The sequence below is a fragment of the Hemiscyllium ocellatum genome, chromosome 45, assembly GCF_020745735.1.
Source record: "Hemiscyllium ocellatum isolate sHemOce1 chromosome 45, sHemOce1.pat.X.cur, whole genome shotgun sequence".
Lineage (NCBI taxonomy): Eukaryota > Metazoa > Chordata > Chondrichthyes > Orectolobiformes > Hemiscylliidae > Hemiscyllium > Hemiscyllium ocellatum.
The window spans coordinates 28,289,179-28,312,133 of NC_083445.1; the positions used below are offsets into that span (position 1 = coordinate 28,289,179).

Sequence of the window (22,955 nt, forward strand, 5' to 3'; positions counted from 1 at the left end):
CAAACAGTTTTGATGTATTTTCCTCTGGAAGCTCTATTGGTGTGCCTGTGCTAGATCCCCACACAGATATAGCTCAGCAGGAGATATTGGCAGACAGCAAGGGGATTGGGAGCATTGTTTCGATGGACAATTTAAAGAGCAGTTGAAGTTTTTCGAAGAGACCTTTGAATGACTGCTTGCCTACTTTGACAATCTCACGAGTAACTCCAAGCCTTAGGGCCCATAGGGCTCATGGATTCTGTCCAGAGTGAGTTCTGGGTGAGTGGACATAGTGTGGCCATGGGGAACATGAGGGAGTAGGGGAGGTAAGGAAGCAACACGGGAATCATGGGAGAGTGAGGAAGGGCCAAAGGCGCAGGGATGAAGGGGAGTGCACCTCACACTCAATTACAATGTCCCAGTGAATGAGGGAGGGTCTGCTGGCCTTGGCATCTGCCCACTTCCATTCCTGCCCCAAACCTGTTTCCACAGATCCTGATGCCACCCCTTTCTCACAGTGAGAGCAGCATGGGTGGGCACTGCCAGGCAGGAAACAGAGTAGCAGTGCTGGGCTCTACATCACAATTACTGCCCGTTCCAGAACTGCCTACCCCACAGCTGCCTGTCCCACAGCTGCCTACCCCACAGCTGCCTGTCCCGCAGCTGCCTGTTCCAGAGCTGCCTGTCCCACAGCTGCCTGTCCCACTGTTGCCTGTCCCAGAGCTGCCTACCCCACAGCTGCCTGTCCCAGAGCTGCCTGTCCCACTGTTGCCTGTCCCACAGCTGCCTGTCCCACAGCTGTGAATCTCCATCGGTTTTGCTGTAAGGCCAGCATTTCAAGAGTCTTGTTCCTGAACCACACGCCTCAAAGCTGTCAACGTAGCGATATGGCAAATTGTTGATGTGTTTAGCAGGACTGACTTCAAATCCACGTGATGCACTGACCTTATTTAATCAAACGTTGTGATTCCACTGATTGGTGTGATATTTCAGTAAAAAGTGAGGTCTGCAGATGCTGGAGATCAGAGCTGAAAATGTGTTGCTGGTTAAAACGCAGCAGGTTAGGCAGCATCCAAGGAACAGGAAATTCAATGTTTCGGGCCAGAGCCCGAAGCCTGATGAAGGCCCGAAACGTCGAATTTCCTGTACCTTGGATGCTGCCTGACCTGCTGTGCTTTAACCAGCAACACATTTTCAGCTCTGGTGTGTTATTTCAAACTAGTTATAGTGAAGTTGGGAAATAAACATCACCTGAATGAATCCTCTTTAACAACCGTACTTATTGGATCTAATATCAGTCCAATAACAAGCACTTGCTAATGGGCTCCTGAAGATTGTGACAATCTGCAGAGCTATCTGTCTAAAATCCCGAGCGAGGGAGAGGAATGCCTGACTCATTTACCAAGGTGACTCCAGACATTGGCCAGCTCCCCACACCAGCACAAAAGCAAAATGCTGAAATAGTTTTCTGCTGATCAGGCATAATTTTTGTTTGTGTTTTATTTAAGAAGAAGGAACTACAAGGAACATTTCTCTCAGTTCTTCAAACAGGGGTTCACTTGATAACAAAGTTCCTCCAGCTGTGTAATGGATCCAACTGATGCATATGAATGTCTCACTGATGGCCGTCTTGATCAACTGAAAAAAGGCAGAGGAGATCAGGAACTGGCAGGTACTGAGCAAAGATCATTCCTGTGTTGTTTATTCAGTCTGAGTTCATCTAGAATTCATTATCACATGCCAGTCAATTAACATATTGTCTAGCTATCACCCATTGTTAACAGCAAACCTGAGAACGCAATTTTTTAAAAAAGGTTTTGTGATTTACACATGAAAGAAGTGAAATTATCATGGTATTCAAACAGATGAAAGACTTAACAATCAATGTTTCAATGTATAATTTCAGTTACATCACACTGTAAATTTTTGCTATAAATTCTGTGTGTTAGGATTGAGCCCTCCACTATCACCTGATGAAGGAGCGACGCTCCGAAAGCTAGTGTGCTTCCAATTAAACCTGTTGGACTATAACCTGATGTTGCGTGATTTTTAACAATCAATTAACGACAGTGAAATCTCTCCTCGAGTGAACATCTTGTCAGGAAATGTCACTTCCCCAGGAGAACTGATGGATGATCAATGAAACAGAACAGGGGTCAGAAATCTCCTCTTCAGTCTCTTTAATTGATAGTGTTGCTAATTCACTTTGAAATCATTGAAATCTTATTTAAGATAAATTCATCGGATGAGATTGATGAAGTTTTGAAAGAGTTAGTTAATTTTGTGAGATGGATGCAACTGTATTGTATTCCATCGAACCATATCGATGACAAGGGCGAAGTGTGCTGATATTTCACAGTGTCATTTTCATCACGTTCGATGGAAGGTTTCTCTTTCTGAGAACGAAGGGTTTCCTTGGGTTATTATCCCAAACCTGCCTCATTAGCGACTGACTCCATTCCTACAATGCTCCTGTTGTCCAATACTCACCCAATCCGACCACTTGCTGCAGCAGGAAGAGATCACAGCTGCGGAGATATCCCTGTGTACCTTGTCAGCCTTGGTGCTGGCACATCCTCAAGAGGATGTTTCCCAGCTGGACACATACTGCCTGTCCCACAGTTGCCTGTTCCAGGGCTGCCTGTTCCTGAACTGCCTGTCCCAGAGCTGCCGGCCCCAGAGCTGCCTGTCCCACTGTTGCCTGTCCCACAGCTGCCTGTTCCAGAACTGCCTAACCCACAGCTGCCTGTCCCACAGCTGCCTGTCCCAGAGCTGCCTGTCCCACAGCTGCCTGTCCCACAGCTGCCTGTCCCACTGTTACCTACCCCACAGCTGCCTGTCCCAGAGCTGCCTGTCCCACAGCTGCCTGTCCCAGAGCTGCCTGTCCCAGAGCTGCCTACCCCACAGCTGCCTGTCCCACTGTTACCTACCCCACAGCTGCCTGTCCCGCAGTTGCCTGTCCCAGAGCTGCCTGTCCCAGAGCTGTCTGTTCCTTAGCTGCCTGTCCCAGAGCTGCCTGTCCAAGAGCTGCCTGTTGCAGGGCTGCCTGTCCCTCAGGTGACTGTACCAGAGCTACCTGTCCCACCTCATGACCTTCCCCTTGGTAAAGTTGGGGCCATGGGTGCCATGTTTTGCCTGAATGTCCCGGTGGATGAGGAGGGTGTAGGACCCTCGACCATGCCAGTCTCGTCCGAAGGTGCCACCCAGGTCAGTGCAGTTCCAGCTGTTTGTAGGAACACCCAACAGTGTAGGAAGTCAGTCAAAGGCCTTTTTCCCTGCCCCTGGGTTAGCATCACCACCTTCTCTCTGCTGCTTCTCTCTCTCTCTGTCTCTCTCTCTGTGAAAACTGGAACTGAACATTAAGGCTCGTGCTCTCCCGCTCTTGCTATTGTCTGCAGCACCTTCTCGGGACTTTTCTTACCCATGCCAACTTCCTCCACTGTGGTTGAGTAATCACCCACTCACTGAAGACATCTCTCCACATGTTCCTGATCTCCACCAGCCCTAACCACTGAGTTGTTCACATTTTCCCACAGTCGACCTTTGGCTGGGTCCCATTCCAGGAGAAAACAGCCTGTTCCTGAGCAGTGAGGGTCGAGACAGGGGACGGGTTGGTGATGAAAGGGGTTTCACATCGCCTGTGATGGAGGAGTGCTGACCCTGACCACTCCAGGCAGCTCCCTGACTCTGCCCATGCCCCTGGGCTGATACCAGAGGCTGCCGCTGTCTCTCTGAGCTGGTGATCTCGGTGGAAGACTGTAGTCCTTGTGGTGATTGGGCACTACCCTCCCCTGCCATTGGCACAGAGCCATTCGGTTGAAGCACATGCAAGTTCTCTGTTACCTCAGCTGCTGACACAGGGTGTAGCAGTGACGTTAATGTGGTACAGTGCAGCAACAGGCTCAGCCCTTTGCCTAGTCACTGACAATGAACACGATAAGCTGCCTGGTGCTGTGGGCGTACTGAAAGACAAGGCAGGGCAATGTACGGTAAGGCAAGCATGAGGAACACAGACACGGGCACACAGACAATGGCACACAGATATGGGCACACAGACAATGGCACACAGACACAGGAACATAGACAGGGACACATAGACATGGGAGCAGAGACACGGGAACATAGACACAGGCACACAGACACAGGCACACAGAAATGGCAGCAGAGACATGGGAACACAGACGATGGCACACAGACACGGGAACGCAGACATGGGCACACAGACACTGGCATACTGACATGAACACACAGACACTGACACACGCACATGGTAACACAGACACTGGCACACAGACACTGGCACACAGACATGGACATGCAGACACTGACACACAGACATGGGAACACAGACACTGGCACACAGATATGGGCAAACAGCCATTGGTGCACATACACTGGCACACAGACATGAGCACACAGACATGGGCACACAGACACTGGCACACAGACAGGAACACAGAAAGGGGAACACAGACATGGCCACACAGACTGGCACACAGGCATGGGCACACAGGCATGGAAAGACAGACACGCCCACACACTGGCACACAGACATAGGCCCACAGACACTGGCATACAGACACAGTCATACAGACATGGGAGCACAGACACAGGCACACAGGCGTGGACACACATACACGGTCACACAGACGCAGGAACACTGAGGGTGTATGCTGTCACTGCTCTTGGAGGGTATCCACAGATGTTGGTGCCAGGAAGCCAAGGGTTTTGGAGGAACAAGCAGTGGGTCAGAGATGTCAGATTTCACACTCAGAATTCCATTTTGGGAATTAGAATCACAGAATCATTGAGATGTACAGTATGGAAACAGATCCTTCAGCCCAACCCATCCATGCCGACCAGATATCCCAACCCAATCTAGTCCCACCTGCCAACACCCGGCCCATATCCCTCCAAACCCTTCCTATTCATATACCCATTCAGATGCCTTTTATATGTTGCAATTGTACCAGCCTCCACTACATCCTCTGGCAGCCCATTCTATACACATACCACCCTCTGTGTGAAAAAGTTGCCCCTTAGGTCTCTTTTATATCTTTCCCCTCTCATCCTAAATCTATGCCCTCTAGTTTTGGACTCCCAACCCCAGGGAAAAGACTTTGTTTATTTATCCTATCCATGCCCCTCATAATTTTGTAAACCTCTGTAAGGTCACCCCTCAGCCTCCAACGCTCCAGGGAAAACAGTCCCAGCCTGTTCAGCCTCTCCCTAAAGCTCAAATCCTCCAACCCTGGCAACATCCATCTAAATCTTTTATGAACCCTTTCAAATTTCACAACATCTTTTTGATAGGAAGGAGACCAGAATTGCAGGCAATATTCCAGCAGTGGCCTAACCAATGTCCTGTACAGCCGCAATATGACCTCCCAACTCCTGTACTCAATACTCTGACCAATAAAAGTAAGCATAACAAACTTCACTGCGACTCCACTTTCAAGGAGCTATGAACCTGCACTCCAAGGTCTCTTTATTCAGCAACACTCTCTAGGACCTTACCATTAAGTGCATAACTCTTGCAAAGATTTGCTTTCCCAAAATGCAGCACCTCACATTTATCTGAATTAAACTCTATCTGCCACTTCTCAGCCCATTGGCCCATCTGGTTCAGATCCTGTTGTAATCCGAGGTAACCTTCTTTGCTGTCCACTACACCTCCAATTTTGGTGTCATCTGCAAACTTACTAACTGTACCTCTTATGCTCGCATCCAAATATTTTATGTAAATGACACAAAGTAGAGGACCCAGCACCGATCCTTGTGGCACTCCACTGCTCACAGGCATCCAGTCTGAAAAACAACCCTCCAGACCACCCTCTGTCTTCTACCTTTGAGCCAGTTCTGTATCCAAATGGCTAGTTCTCCCTGTATTCCATGAGATCTAACCTTGCTAATCAGTCTCCCATGGGGAACCTTGTCGAACGCCTTACTGAAGTCCATATAGATCACATCTACTGCTCTGCCCTCATCAATCCTCTTTCTTAATTCTTCAAAAAACTCAATCAAGTTTGTGAGACATGATTTCCCACGTACAAAGCCATGTTGACTATCCCGAATCAGTCCTTGCCTTTCCAAATACATGTACATCCTGTCCCTCAGGATTCCTGGCTCACAGTTCCTATTTTCCTTTCTTTTTTTTCTTATTTTATCTTTTCATCTCACAGCGGTAGTGTTTATTTTGCTCCAGCACCCATTTTCTGTATGCAATCAGACACAATGACTGAACATTGAGCACATTTAACGCTCTTCCTGTTCTACCAGCAGGAAGAAAGGAACCATCTGAAGGGCCAGTGACAAGCAGAGTCCCTCTCATCAAAGGCCAATGCTGCAGGATCAAACCGTGAAGGGGGACGGCAGGGAGGGACAGAGTTTCTATTCGGCAGGTGGTAGGACAGGAACTCAGATATGAATGATGTGAGAGCCAATGTTAATGAGGATGATGACAAGCAGTAATCTCCATTTCGAGGTACCTTGCTGTTCCTAAGTGAGAACCACACTCTTGGAACTCTAGGAGAAAAACACAACAAATTCCTCCCAACATTGAGAGAAGTCTCAGTGGCCTTTTCCCATCATTATCCCAGATTTCTCTCCATTATCTAAGGCCCTCAGGGCCTTACCAGGTTCTGCACCATGTTTCTGTTATTTGTAACTGTCCATAACCAATATCGCTTCCATTTATTGCTCAGGTTAGATCTTCAAGCTCCCGTCTCTGAATGTTCTCAAATTGAGGAAACACGTGTTTCCTTTACTCATTCCTGGGATGTGGGGGTCACTGGCTGGGTCCAGGACTCATTACCCTATCCCCAGTTGCCCCTTGAGAAGGTGGAGCGGAGCTCCCTTCTTGAAATGTCTATAGTCCATGTGTTGTAGGTTGATGCACAATGCCCTTAGGGAGAGATTTCCAGGATTTTAACTCAGTGTCAGTGAAGGTATGATGGTATATTTGTGTCAGGATGGTGCGTGGTTCAGAGGAGAACTTGCAGGGGGTGACGTTCCCATGCATCTGCTGCCCTGGTCCTTCTAGATGAAAGTGGCGAGGGTTTGGAAGGTGCTGCCTGAGGATGTTTGCTGTATTCCTGCAGTGCATCTTGTAGATAGTACACAGTGCTGCCCGTGAGTGTCAGTGGCAGAGGGAGTGGATGCTTGGGGATGTGATCCACAGGCCACTTTGTCCTTTATGTGTTTGTGTACAAGCTTCAATAACTTCCACTAACTGTTGGCCCCTCAGCCTCTTCTTCAGAATCACAAAAGAGAAGGTTTAAAGTCCTCTTCGTAAAATACTTCCCCGAACTGTCTCATTGATGACTTTCTCTTACACATTACAGAGTATCGTGGCTGGTCAAGAGAACTTACCCAAAGAAAATGGTCACCTCTGGTGATCTACCTTCTCCTGGGTGTCTCCATCCTGCTGTCTGTGGTGATTCTAGGCACTGTGTTTAAACTATGTAAGTTTTGTAATTCTTTAAAGTATGGCACTTGTTTTGTCAACAAAGCAATAACCGTTAACAAGGATAAATTGAGATATTCCTGCTTCAGCCTTTCTTATTGCTGGTGTTATTAATTCAGGAATGGGGTGGGGAATAACACATCAATCATCTGATATTTTATGGTAGTTAGCATTTCCACATTGTGAGTATAGAAACACTAATCTGAAAGGAAATTAGACTGAACTTTGGAAGGGGGTGATAGTCATTTCCGGCAGTAATGAGATGGAGTAGCACTGTACTGTTTCTCCTGTTCTCTTTCCCAGTATTGCTCCTTATTCCAATCTGACTGTTCCCCACCCAGCACAGCAGGAGCTGTATTCTCCATCACGGAGCTGGTGTGGCTGAATTAAATCAGCAGCACGATCATTCCTGATGAAGGGCTTATGCCCAAAACATCAATTCTCCTGCTCCTCAGATACGACCTGACCCGCTGTGCTTTCCCAGCACCACACTGTCGACTGTGAAAAATCTCCAGAATCTGCAGTCCTCACTTTCTCTGAGCACGATGTTATCCTGTCGGGTTCGAACCCACAGGAAATGCTGACATGTCTTCTCCATATGAACAGTTCCCTAAAGAAGGATAAATGTGAGAATGCTTTATTTCTTCAATGAAGTAAAATTGAGAATTAGACAAATAGGGAGAGATGGGATCTCGTGATATGGTTCCTGTTTAAATATGTTTGAATGCATAGTTTTTCCAGCTATGATCAAAAGCTACATGGACTCATTTGATTGATGCTCCAAGGATAATCTACTCATGAATTAACTTCCCTTTCCTGATGTTGCCCTGCAACATTAACCAATAAATCCCTCTGCTGGGTTTGTCTTTTCTGCCTGTGATTCATGGGAAGTTTACACGTTCCCTGGTGTCACTTGATACTCACCTTCTCTGTGTAACCTTTCACCCCTTCCCCCCACCCTGGTGTGCAACTCCATACCCTGTTGGGAAATATTTGGTGAGAGCTGTGCTCGGGGAATGGGGACTTTCCTCACCCTCTTCAGGTCCTCGGAGAAATCATTCCATAAGCTCATTGACTTGCGGATAGTCTGGAAGTCTGAACAGTGAGAGAAACTGTATGACCAGTCAGTACTCTGCGAACAGGGAAAGAATGTGCCAATTTAGCATTTCTCACTCTGTACAGCTCCTGTGAAGATGACTGTATGAGCGTCATATGACATGAGGGTCACAGATATTTAATTCTGTCTCCAAGTGGTTGAGAGATGACAATTTCTTCATTAGCTTCACTAATCCTCAGTACCTTACCATGAGCATTTATTAGCTGTGAGATGGACAGAGCCCATGACCATCTCTACAATAGACCCAGGAGGGTCAGTGACACTGGTTGTGGGTTTACTCCCTGAGTTAGCCATGCTCTGAAAAGTAAGTCACAAAATTGGAAACCCAGGAATGGACATCAGCAATCCCAAAGTCAGGTTGCAGTTCCTGATTTGAAAGAGCTCCAGAGCCCTGGGTTGGGGGGAGGGGGTTTGTGTGGTGGTTGGGGGGGGGTTGGGGGCGGGGAGGTGACTCTGACCCTAAAGTGACCAGGTGAAGTTGAACGAAAGGGAGAGAATGGAAATAAGACAATGAAATGTTCCATCGGGAACAGCTCGGGAATTAACAGTGTCAGGCATATCCAGGAGAAAAAGATCAGGCTGGGTTACCAGATTAGGCTGGATTAATGAATCCTCCACACATCTCCCCAAGCTGGCCATCGTGACTGAGAGCCCCAGGTGGATACCCGGAGCCACCCTTTTAGTTTGGAGGAAGGGAGTGAAACTGAGGTTGTTCAGAATGAGAAGGGGAGCAAAACATACCTGACCTCATCCTTCCCAATCTGCCAGCTGCAGGGACATCTGTCCAGGACAGGATCAGTAAGGGTGACCAGTAAGGAGACAAAGTCCCACCTTCACATTGAGAATGCCCTCCATCGTGTTGTGTGGCACTATCACCGTGCTAAATGGGACAGACTTCGAACCGATTGAGCAACTCAGGATGGGGCATCCATGAGACACTGTGGGTCATCAACAGCTGCAGAACTATATTCCAGCACAATCTGTAACTTCACGGCCCAGCATACCCCCCTCCCAACTATTACCATCATGCCTGGTTCAATGGGGAGTGCAGGAGGGCATGCCAGGAGCAGTACCAGGCAGACCCGGAGATGAGGTGTCTACCTGGTGAAGCTACCAAACAGCATAAGCAGCAAGTGATAGACAGCACCAAGCCATCCCATGACCAGCGGATCAGATTGAAGCTCTGCTGTCCTGCTATATTCTGTTGTGAACAGTGGTGGGTGATTAAACAACTCACTAGAGGAGGAGCCTCCACACATATCCCCATCCTCAGTGATGGAAGAGCCCAGCACCTCAGTGTGAAAGATAAGGCTGTAGCTCTCACAGCGATCTGCAGCCAGGAGTGTTGAGTGAGTGATCTAGTGGTCCTCAACATCACAGATACCAGGCTTCAACCAATTCGATTCACTCCACATGATATCAAGGAGCAGTTGGAGACACTGGATACTGCAAAGACTACGGGCCCTGACAACATTCCGGCAATAGGACTGACGATATGTGCTCCAGAACTTGCTGCTCCCCTAGCCAAGCTGTTCCAGTACATTTATAACCCTGGAATCTACTCGTCAGATATGTCCTGTACATGAAAAGCAGGACAAATCCCACCCGGCCGATAACTGCCCATCAGTTTACTCTCGATCATCAGTAACGTGATGGAAGGGGTCATCAACAGTGCTCTCAAGCAGCACCTGGTCAGCAATAACCTGCTCAGTTTGGGTTCCCCCAGGGTCACTCAGCTCCTGACCTCAATGCGGCCTGGGTTCAAACATTGACAAATGAGCTGAATTCCAGAGGGGTTGGGGTGGGGCTGGTGGGAGGATGTGGGCAGAGTGACAGCCCTTGACATTAAGGCTGCATTCAACTGGATGTGCCATCAAGAAGCCCTGGCAAACATGGGTATCAGGGGGCAAACTCCATTGGTTAGAATCATACCTGACACATAGGAAGCTGGTCATGGTTGTTGGAGGTCAGCCATCTCAGCTCCCGGACATCTCTGCAGGAGTCCCTCAGGTAGTGTCCAAGGTCCAACCATCTTCGAATTCAAGGAAGACAAGGAGTTCAAGAGAATGATGGGGGAGGAAGGATCTGGATGCGTGATGATATCCATTTGTTGAAGTTTGTGATCCTTGACCCCTGAAGGCACAGAGTGAAGTGAAAGATGAAGTGAAACTCTGGAAGCTGGACAGCTTTGAGAGAGGCTGAGTCAGTCCCTGTTGAAGGGAGAAATCAAGGCAGCTTGCATGTGGGTCTCCTGGCATGGGAAGGGTACAAAAGATGGAAGACCACAGCACTTGGAAAACATTGTCACCATCAGGCCAAGTTAATTTGGATTTGGGAAAGGGAAATCATGCTTGAGAAATCTACTGGAAGGTTTTGAGGATGTAATTAATGGAGTTGATAAGATGGAGCCAGTTAATGTGGTTTTCTTGAACGTACAGAAAGTTTCAACTCGGTCCCATGTGAGAATATCATGTCAAATTAAAGCACATGGGACTGGAAATGGTGCACTGACATCGATAGAGAACTGCATTGTCGGAAAAGATACAAAGAACATGAATAAATGGGTATTTTTCCAAGTTACAGGCAGTGATGAGTGAGCCACCAAGGGACAGTGGACAGTGGACAGTGAGGAAGGTTATCAGAAATTTCAGCAGGACCTTGATCAGCTGGGAAAGTAGACTGACACACATCTATCCTGGGACAGGCTAAGCAAAGATATGCCAGAGAATTCCTAGAGGCCTGGCACTCCAACCACAACGCCATAAACAAGCACATAGATCTAGATGCCATCTATCAACCCCTCAGAAAACGAACAGGAAATGACATCACCACAAACCCCAGGAACCCCATCCAGGAGAAAGATATAAATAGAAAGCAGGAGACAACAGCTTCGCTTCACTTGGAGGTCACCACTGATGATGTTACCGAGCCAGGTAATGAAACGTCTGGGTATCAAACCTACAGCTCAGCTAGCAAACCTACACCCTAAACCTCAACCTGAGCTACAAACCTTTACAAACCTTGCAAAGTAGACTGAGGAATGGCAAATAGAGTTTAATCTAGACAAGTGCGAGATGTTGCATTTTGGAAAGTCAAATCAAGGTAGGAGTTTCATGGTGAACAGTGGGGCCTTAAGGAGTGCAGTGGAACAGAGGGACCTTGGAGTTCAGGTGCTTTGTTCTCTGAAAGTGGAGTCACAGGTAGACAGGGCAGTGAAGAGGGTTTTTGGCACACTGGTCCTCATCAGTCAGGGCAGTGAGTATAGACGTTGGGAAGTTATGCTGCAGTTGTACAGGACATTGGTGAAGCTGCATTTGGAGTATTGTGTTCAGTTTTGGTCAGTTTAGGAAGGATGCTATTAAACTGGAAAGAGTGTGGAAGAAATTTACAAAGACGTCACCAGGACTCAAGGGTCGGAGTTATTGGGAGAGGTTGGACAAGCTGGGAGTTTTTTGTTTAGAGCGTAGGAGACTGAGGGGGGAATCTTATAGAAGTGAATAAAATCATGAGAGGCATGGCTAGAGTGAATGTACTTAGTCTTTTTCCCAGGATTGGGGAATCAAGGACTGTAGAACATCAGTTTAAGGTTAGAGGGGACAGAATAAAAGGGAACCTGAGGGGGCAACATTTTTACACAGAGGGTGGTACGCATATGGAATGAGCTGCCAGTGGAAGTGGTTGACGCTGCTACATTAACAACATTTAAAAAGGCATTTGGACAAATACAAAGGAACTCCAATTATTTGAACGAGATGGGCAGGCACAATTTCGTTCAGATAAGACAATAGACAATAGACAATAGGTGCATTCAGCCCTTCGAGCCTGCACCGCCATTCAATATGATCATGGCTGATCATTCCTAATTAGTATCCTCTTCCTGCTTATCTCCATAACCCTTGATTCCACGATCTTTGAGAGCTCTATCCAACTCTTTCTTAAATGAATCCAGAGACTGGGCCTCCACTGCCCTCTGGGGCAGAGCATTCCACACAGCCACCACTCTCTGGGTGAAGTTTTTCCTCATCTCTGTCCTAAATGGTCTACCCTGTATTTTTAAGCTGTGTCCTCTGGTTTGGCACTAACCCATCAGCGGAAACATGTTTCCTGCTGCCAGAGTGTCCAATCCTTTCATAATCTTCTCTGTCTCAGATAATTGATTATTCAGTTCGTGGATGCAATGCCTTTCCTCTGGGTCTCGGAGTCTTCTGAAGTTTCCTTCTTTCTCGCTCAGCCTGCCTTGTTCCCCTCGCTCTGTGTCAGGCTTTGTTTCTGAGCAGACACATCCTTGTGTGTCAGGGTCCTGCAGTATTGCTGAAGCCCCCCACCAACATCCCCCAATTCAGTTCAATGGGATTGACACAGTGAGCACTTGTTCAGGAGACTAGACAGCAGGACACCGTGTGTGAGATCCCACTCCCGATCACCCCCGCCCACTACCCCATCCACCCCCATCTGTCTGCACCCCCTTCCACCCCCAGCCCCCTACCCCATCCACACACCCCCATTCGCTCCCCCGTCTACCCCCGCCCCTTACCCCATCCATCTGTCTGTACACCCCTATCCACTCCGCTCCGTCTGTACCCCCTTCCAGCCCTGACCACTTACCCCATCCACCCCTGCCCACTCCCCCATCCACCCTGAGCATTCTGTAGCTTGGGATATTAGTTGTTCTCTTTGATCCAACATGGACCTTCCTGTCTGTGGCCGATCATGCTCCAGTGAACAGACATGTAGGAGGCTGGGAGAACACAGCAAGCCCGGGACTATTAGGAGGTTGACATGGCAACGTTTAGGTGGAACCCTTCTTCAGGATTACACTGTTCCCCTGTATTTCTCCACTTTCTTTGTGAAATATCTGACCTGAACTCCACTTCTACCCACTTACCCGGTTCTGATGATATCTCTTAAAATGGTTTGCACAAAGGAATTCTGAACTTATTCCTTTGGTGAACTGGTGATGATTTTCAGCTGAAGATCTCTAGTTAAAAGGTAGCTCACTAACCAGTAGATATAATTTTATTGATTTCACCCATAAAGATCTCTCCTAAATCTCTCCAGTGGCATGGTGGCTGAGTGGTTAGCACAGCTGCCATTCAATGTCAGGGGCTCAGGTTTGATTCTAGCCTTGGGTGACTGTCTATGTGGAGTTTGCACATTTTCCCCGTGTCTGCATGGGGTTTTCTCTGGGAGCTCTAGTTTCGTTCCACAGTCCAAAGATGTGCAGGTTAGGGTCAACTGACCATGCTAAATTGCCCATAGTGTTCAGGGATGAGTAGGTTAGATGCATTAGTCAGGGGTAAATGTAGAGTAATAGGGTTGGGGAATGGGTCTGGGTGGGTTACTCTTCGGAGGGTCGGTGTTGATTTGTTGGGATTTGATGATCTATGATTCTGTGATAATCTAATGAAAAGCTAAGACTGTGATCTTGTTCTCCAAACGGTGCCACTTGATCTAAAATGTTGCTCCTGAAAATGTTAGAGAGAGTTTTTCTTAGATTAGATTACTTACAGTATGGAAACAGGCCCTTCGGCCCAACAAGTCCACACTGACCTGCCACCCGCCCAGACCCATTTCCCTATATTTACCCCTTCACCTAACATGACGGGCAATTTAGCATGGCCAATTCACCTAACTTGCACAGCTTTGGACTGTGGGAGGAAACCGGAGCAAACCCACGCAGAATGTACAAACTCCACGCAGACAGTTCCTGAGGCAGGAATTGAACCGGGGTCTCCGGCGTCGTGAGGCAGCAGAGCTAACCACTGTGCCATCCACTGATCCAGGTGTTCACAATTTCGAGGAGCCTGGACAGCGTGAATAGGAAGAGATTGTTCGTCTGAGAGACAATGTTGGGTTAGACGATTAGTAAAGGAACTAACAGTGCCATGGTTAACCAGGCTTCCACAATGACCGGTTCAGTTCTGGAGTGTACATCTGGAGAGTTTGACCAATCTGGTTAGAGACAAAAACACTGCAAATGTTGGAATCCAAAATAGACAGGCAGGAAGCTAGAAGAACACAGCAAGGCAGATTCAATCATGGTTTTCAAAAGAGAATTACATCAGCAGCTGAAGAGAAAAAGAACTTGATAGAACAAGGCAGGAGAGTGAGAAACAGGTTGTATTCCTCTTGGACAGAGCTGGCATGAATTACTTTCTATGCTTCAACAATTCTCTGAGATTTTCTCATTGATATTCTTGCAGCTCGAGGAACCTCTGAGCAGACTGAAAGCTTCATCGCTGAACTTAGGAATGAAATTTCACAGCTGAAGGAGAGTAAGTGTAATTTCCAGTAAAGTCCATGAATGATTCATAATACTGTATCAGTACTGACTGTGATTCCTGAGTACAATCATATCTGGGGTGGTCACATCAACAAATGATTCTAAACAGTGATAAGGAGCAATTGCTTCTAATCTCCAATAAAAACCTTTTACAGATTGGCAAATGAATGCAGTTACTGTACCTTAGGCTACAATTTCTGAGAGGAGTTTTAAAAGTTTAAGTCCATGAACCCCAATAACAGCATCATCGTGTTTCATGCTGATGGCACTGCTCAGTGTTGACTCTTTCAGACTCATGTCCAATACTTTTCCCATGCTTTACTTTTCATTATAACGATTATACATTGTGTTTATAAATATTTTTTACAAATGTTACATTTACCACGATTAAATCATCATCCACTTCACAAATTCAGGCGATCCAGTGGTTTCACTGTTCTCCTGGATTTTGAATTACCTCAAAATGCCTGGACACTTCCATTTCACTAACGGGTGGATGGGAGCCTGCATTTTGTATTACATATGCATAGTAAATGCTTCAGTGCAGCTCAGTTGGCTGGATGGCTGGTTTGTGATACAGAGTAACACCAACAGCATGGGTTCGGTTCCTGTACCAGCTCAAGGTTTGATGGATATCTCACCACTTCAACGTCACCCGTTGCCTGAGGTATGGTGACCATCAGTTTAATCTCCCACCGGTTACCTCCTCTAACAAGTGAGCAGCATGATGAGGCCTTCACTTTTACACAACAGCAGAAATACCGAACTGAACAATTCAAAGCTTTTTTAAATGAGGGAAAGAAACACATTTTTAAAACATGACACACAACAAGACAAGGAAGAATATCATTGCCAGGAAGGTGTCGTTCAGAGATGGGTGAAATAAAATACTTAATTGGACATCTTAAAGAAAATAATTCTGAAGATGCAGAATTACTTCCAAACTGGGGGGATACAATGACCTCGTGGCATTATCACGGGATTGTTAATCCAGAGACTCAGATCATGTTCTGAGGACCTGGGGTTGAATTTTACCACAGCAGAATTTGAAATCAATAAAAATCTAGAATGAAGCATCTAATAATGACAATGAATCCATTGGTGATTGTTGGGAAACACCTATCAGGTTCACTAATGTTCTTTCGGGAAGAAAACTGCAATTCTTACTTGGTTTGACCTACTCCAAACCCACAGCAATGTGGTTGGCTCTTCTGGGTAATTAAGGGTGGATACTAAATGCTGGCGTGGAATGATGAACACAAAGATTCAAAATCAAATATCGAAGAACTAGTTCACTTTCACATTCAACTAGGGCTGTAGGGTGATGGATTTGTAGCTTACCACGATATAACCAAAAAAATTAATTAACTCCTGTCAAATTTTGAAATTAATTAAATCTTCAAACAAATAAAATTATTGAAAGAAGGGGAAATCCACAGACAATTAATGATCTCAACATGGGACAACATGACATTGCATTTAATTGTCACTTTCACAAGCTCAATAGCTTACTGATTATGTTCTTTCCAAAATGGCAGTACCTGCTTGTCTTGTGTATTATTGGAAACTCGTGGGATGATGTTGGTGAACTAACTGCACAGAGGCCGGTATCCCATCACCAAGTCATCCTTTATTTACATGTGACTCGCTAGCTCAGAGCCAGCTCCTAGAATGAGGAAATTCTCTGAGACTCCTGTCAGCCAGGGCTCCCTGATTGGTCCAGATTAATGGCTCCAATCAGGGAACTCATTTTTAATGAGATCTGCCTGGCCAACCACCTTCCAATCACGGTGGGTGGAATACTGACAGAAAATCCTGACATCATATTTTCTGTGAGGACATTGGGTGAAAATATATTTCCTTGTTTCAACTTGGGTGCTCATACCAAATTGTACCTGTGTCCATGGGTTATTACACTTTTCTCCTCACTTAACTAAACAGTTCATGGTTTTCAACAGTTCTGTCAAATCTCCTCTTAACCTTCTCTCGGCTGTGAGCAATCGCACCTTCTCACCCCATGGAAGTAGCATTTCTCTTCCCCACATCATCCTAGTAAATATCTTCTGTTTCATCTTTAAGGGCTGGATGTCATTCCTAAAGAGTGGTATCCAAAATCGAACGTACTATTCTAGGTGAGAGTGAGAAACTAGTTAGAAAGGTTTAAAATAACTTTCCGGCATAAATTCAGGATCCCAAATGTTTTCATAATTGTAATGTCTTCTGTCAACATCAAAAGTTGCAATCCCGTAGCGCTCCGTTCCAGTATCAATTCCCAAATTCTATAATTTATTTTGTTGCTTCTCCTCATCCTTTGTTCAAAATGCATCACTTCCCCATTCTCAGCTGTAAATCCCTTTGTGTTCTGTCCCTGTCCAATTCCCCAATCTGTTTCTGCCTTCCTGAAGTCTATCATCGTCCTTGTTACTGTCTGTTACATTTAGTAGCACTTCACTCTGTGAGAGCCGATATCTTTGACAATGGGATCAGCTTTGACAATGGCTGAAGTTGTGAGAGTAGTCATATCTGAGAAAACTATATCGCTGTTGGGAACTGTAGGAATTTCAAGCATTTAAAGAATGTCACAGCACAACATGATACTATTTAGCCCAACGTGATGGTTGTGGCTCTTTAAAGAAACAAGCATGATTTCCGAGCAGGAGTAAGGTCAGAGCTAATTCTGATTATTCCATATTCCCGATAGAAACATTTTCTAATCTACCTACTCAGAGATGTGACGACATTACTCTGGAGCAGGTGGGACTGAACCCAGACCTCCTGGTTCAGAGGTCGAGATATTACCACTGAAATCCTGTAAGTGCCATGTAAAATGTCAGTAAATAAGGAAATCTGTAAGATACTGTTGTGCCTCAGCTGTTTCTCATGTTTATCTCAATACCCTCACAGATCTGCTTCACATCCAACTGCCCGACCAGTGGAGCCAGGGGAAACAAAGGCGTTACTACTTTTCAACACAGAAAACAACTTGGAAAGAAGCTCAGACATTCTGTGAATCCATGGGGGCCCACCTTGTTGTCATTAACAATGCTGAGGAGCAGGTTGGAACAATCTGTTCATTCGGTTCATTGGTTGTCAGACTGCAGTCTCACTTGGAGCAAATCACTTGTTCCGTTTTTCCTGTTAGGTTATGGATAAGAAGCTGAAGTTGTTGTGAAAGGAAATGATTTATGGAGGGTGCACTGACTCACTATTTCAGATGTACATCCCATTTAGCAGCTGCAGTGGGCCACTTAGCCCCTGGAGTTTGCTCCATTATCCAATCAGATCACAGCTGGGCAGATTGCTTCATATTTCTGCTGACTCCAGGTAACCATTCACCAGCACCACCTCCCCCGCCCTCCTCTGCTAAACATCAATCTATATGTCTCTGACTTCAGAATATTCAAGGACACTGCTTTCACCATCTGTTCAAAGAATTTTAACACTGTGTGAGGTACGTTATTTTGTTATGTGATTAAAATTTACCAGCACCCACACGGCCTTCATATCAGGAGGGCTGGAGTACAGGGATGCAGCTGTTATGCTGTAGTTATACAAAACTTTGGTTAGACCCCACTTGGAGTACTGTGAGCGGATCTGGGCACGACACCTTAGGAAGGTGTTATGGCCTTGGAGGGGGTCCGTTGCAAGTTTGCTGAGATAAAATCTGGAATCCTGGAGTTATGTTATGTGGAGAGATTAGACAGATAGGACCTTTTAGTCTCTGAAATTTAGAACATTAAAGGGTGATCTAATCGGATTTTCAGGATATTATGGATAGATAAAGACAGGTGTTTTCTATTGGCTGAAGATTCTGGAATTCACTGGAGTTTAGGTGAATGAGAGGTGATCACATTGAAACGTATTGAATTGTTACGGGGTTTAATGGGGTAAATGCTGAGAGGCTGGTTCCCTTTATGGGAGAGTCTAGAACCACAGGGCACAGTCTCAGAATGGAGGAGTACCATCTTAAGACTGAGAGGAGGAGGAACCTCTTCTCTCAGAGAGTGGAGACTCTTTGGAGCTCCTTACCACAGAGAGCTGTGGGGAAGAGTCCTTGTGTATGTTTAAGGCTGAGCTAGATTAGAACATAGAATGTATAGCATCACAGTGCATTATAGGATGTTGCATCGACCCGTGAAACCAATCTGAAGCCCATCCAATCATATGTTTATCCTTAAATACCAATAAAAGCTCACACACACATGCCTTCTGAACAACCTTATCAACCTGGTTGGCAATTTTCAGGGTCTATGTACATGGACACCAAGATCTCTCTGATCATCCACACTACCAAGAATCCTAACATTAACCCAGTATTCTGCATTCCTGCTGCTTCTTTCCAAGTGAATCACCTCACACTTTTCCACATTAAGTTCCATTTGCCACATCTCAGCTCAGCTCTGCAGTTTATCAATGTCCCTCTGTGACCTGCAACATCCTTCAGCACTATCCACAACTCTATCAACCTTACTGCCATCTGCAAATGTACTAACCCATCCTTCCACACCCTCAAAATGACAAACAATAGTGTCCCCAAAACAGATCCTTGTGATACGCTACTAATAATTGAACTCAAGGATGAGCATCTCCCATCAACCACCACCCTCTGTCTTCTTTCAGCTAGCCAATTTCAGTTCCAAACCACTAAATCCCCATCAATCCCATGCCTCTGTATTTTCTGCAACAGACAACTGCGGGGAACCATATCAAATGCCTGACTGAAATCCATATACACCATATCAACTGCTTTACCATCATTCACCTGTTTGGTCATCTTCTCAAAGAGCTCAATAAGGTTTGTGAGGCTTGTGGGGTGATTCTTGATTGGTTGGGGAATCAATAGTTACAGGGAAAATGCAGGAAAATGATGCAAGGACTGTCAGACCAGCCATGACCCTGTTGAATGGTGGCACGGGCTCGAAGGGCTGAATGGTGTATTCCTGTTCCTTTCTTAAGGGGTTAAAAGGTGACTAGCATGGTAGAAGAAAGTGAGGACTGCTGGGAATCAGAGCTTAAAGATGTGTTGCTGGAAAAGCGCAGCAGGTCAGGCAGCGTCAAAGGAGAGGAGAATTGACGTTTCAGGCAAAAGCCCTTTTCAGGCTTATGCCCAAAATATCAATTCACCTTCTCCTTTGATGCTGCCTGACCTGCTGTGCTTTTATAGCATGGTAGAATTTGTTGTACAGTTTGAGAGACAGAAACTTGGGTAAGACACAAATGTGGTAAACACAAACGTGGCTAATAATAAAAGAATGAGGTCAGAGCTAACTAAAGTAATTGGGAAAGGAGCTTGGAAACAAAGATGGTTGTGGACAAGGTCAGATATTTAAGAAAATATTTCAGGGCTCACATCCAAGATATGTCCCAGAGGAATAATGTAAAAATCAACTAAAAATGTTCAAATATTTAATAAAGAGGGAGAAAATAAACTGTGAGAGTCAACATTCAAGTAATATCAAGTTGCATGACTAGAGCTTCTTGACAAATCTAAAAAGGAACATGTTCCTTTCCTGAAGGAGGTTGGGAAATAATAACAGGAAACCAGGAAATGACTTCAATAAATACTTCCCAAAAGTCTCTGCAGTCAAATACATGAATATCATCTCAAACATTGAGTGACATGGTGGCTCAGTGGTTAGCACAGCTGCCTTGCAACACCCGGGACCTGGATTCAATTCCAGCCTTGGGCAACTGTCTGTGTGGAGTTTGCACACTCTCCCCATGTCTGTGTGGATTTTCTCTGGGTGTGTTGATCTCCTCCCATAGTCTAAAGATTTACAGGTTTGGATGGATTGGCCCAGCTAAAATATCCTGTATAACAAGCTCAAACCCATAACCAAGGCCCATGTTAATATCTTTGCTTGTTTCAGTCTTTGTTGGTATTGTCTGTCCATCATATACGATAGCTCCTAACCTTGACCGTCTGCATACCTTTTTTTATTAGTTTCAGCTTCACACTTTACAAACCATGCGGTTTAAATTTCAGCCATTCCTAATGTAACCTATCGGGGATTAAAATGGAATCCAATGTCAGGGAGAGGTATTGCTTGCGTCATCCCCTCAGAGATTATACCAGGAATGGAGACGTTACTGGGCAGACTGCTCATCCTACGATGAGTTAAGACCCTCAAATGATCAAATAATGAAAGACAATTTTGAACTAAAATAAAGAGACCAAGTTTTCTTGTTTTCATGTCATTTAATTGCATCTAATAGTAACAGCTGTTATTACAAAACATTCGATTATAGTCAACACTCCAGTTTTCATAGTAATTTACTGTTGCTGAACTAACAGCTCTTTACGAGTGACCACTAACACAGATACATTGTTGTATCCCATCAGATGTATTTGCAACAGAATGGACGATGCACTAATTGGATTGGACTCCATGACACTGTTGAAGAAGGGAAATGGCGTTGGGTGGATGGGACAGATTATGATTCAAATATGAAGTGAGTAGTGTTTTCATTGCACGATGAGATAATTTTCACTTTAACTGCCTGGGCAGGAACTCAGCAAAGAGCATCAGCCACCAGATTGAATCGAGCCAAGTTTTAGCTTGTTTTCTGTTCCCCAGCGTACTTTCGATCTCAGGGACTTCATCACTTCATTATCATGAGGCAGTACCTTTTGCATGAATCATTTAAAATAAATATGTTTTGTGATTGACTGTGAATTGCTTTTAAACAACCATTAAAAAGCCATCCATTGCATTTTCTTTTGTTCCTGTATTTCTCCAAAGAATTTGAGGAGGTTGGGCAGCATATCCCCAATTCCCTCTGTTCCTGCTCCCTTTTAAATTGAAGATCATCTCGTTCACATTATTTATTCCTTGCTCTTCCTTCCCAGTACATTACCTTACAGAGTACAGGGGTTCAAGCTCTATCTGTAATCTGTACGTTGCTTCTGTAAGATTGTCAAATCTTATACATCCAAGTTGCATAAAATTAACATCACAATAATGATATGAAAATAGCATTTATCTCACCTCAATCATATCTAATCATTGGTCTGAATTTTCCAAACATTGGGAATGTTTCATGCAGTGCTGATGAGTGTAAAGGAGCTCCAAACACTGCTGTACATTTCTTCTGGAATCTTCTAATCTCATCTGACCCAGAAACATGTCCTCCATGTGAGGTGTCCTTGCAGTAGCATTCCGGTGAGAGGACAGGAAGTGGATCAGAGGTGGGTCACGATGGTGCTGTGGAGCTGCTGTGTGTGGGATGTTAATCTCCCTGGCCATGAGGTGTGTGAGCCTGTGGCCCAGGGAGTGAACCCTGAGATGATATTACTGGGTGTACAGAATAGAGGACCAGAGGAGCAAGCAGCTTGCTGGAGCCACCAGGCAGCTGCTGGAGCTTTATACCAGAAACCCCGACATCTCGTTCCTACGCAGCATGTGCCTAATCCTACCTGTGTGTTAATGAGGTGACATTATATAATAATGAGTGATAATCCCCGTTAATAAGATCTCACGCTGTCCATGACCTAGAACCTCAGCTCAAACTCTGGACTTCAGTTAGAAACTACAACCTGCTGTTTCTGGGGTCCAGGAAGCCCTCACTCGATTTCTCCATCATTCTCCCACATTCCTTGCCATAACCCAAGACATGTAGAGACTTTATAAGAACATTCCTTCTATGTGTGGTGAATCCCCATTATGGTGTTTGTCAGAGAGCCCTCAGTTTCCAGGAGAAACTCTTGTCTGAATTAGAGAAAGTTCTGAAATGAAATGTAATATTGAGCAGTCCATTGATTCTGTTCCATGTTCTCTCCTCTTTCAGGTTTTGGGACAGCAGTCAGCCGAATGGCCATGAAGAAGACTGTGTGGTGATGTCCTGCAGTGGACAATGGCATGATTGGCCGTGCGATTCTATTCATACCTCAATCTGTGAAAAATCAGCATAACGTTGTTTTCCTTTTTGTTGCAATTGATAGAAATCTGTCAATAAATATTCAATCTATGTTGTTATGACCAAGTTGGGAGGAATGTTACACATCACAACATCGTTCATTGTCTGACCCAATTCCTGATTCGGACAATCAAATGGTATTTCCACACTAAGCTTGAAATAAAATGATCCATTGATCAGATTTCTTTAAAAAA

The 22,955-nt window shown here is 45.4% G+C and overlaps 1 protein-coding gene across 1 annotated transcript; it reads left to right on the plus strand.

Annotated features, from left to right (window-relative positions):
- Positions 1-1,491: 1,491 nt before the first annotated feature.
- Positions 1,492-22,955, plus strand: LOC132835986 (hepatic lectin-like). Its single transcript, XM_060855163.1, has 6 exons — positions 1,492-1,651; positions 7,323-7,442; positions 14,765-14,836; positions 17,749-17,900; positions 21,188-21,297; positions 22,633-22,955. Exons 1-6 carry the CDS (start codon positions 1,567-1,569, stop codon positions 22,754-22,756), a joined length of 663 nt encoding a protein of 220 aa, XP_060711146.1. The 5' UTR covers positions 1,492-1,566; the 3' UTR covers positions 22,757-22,955.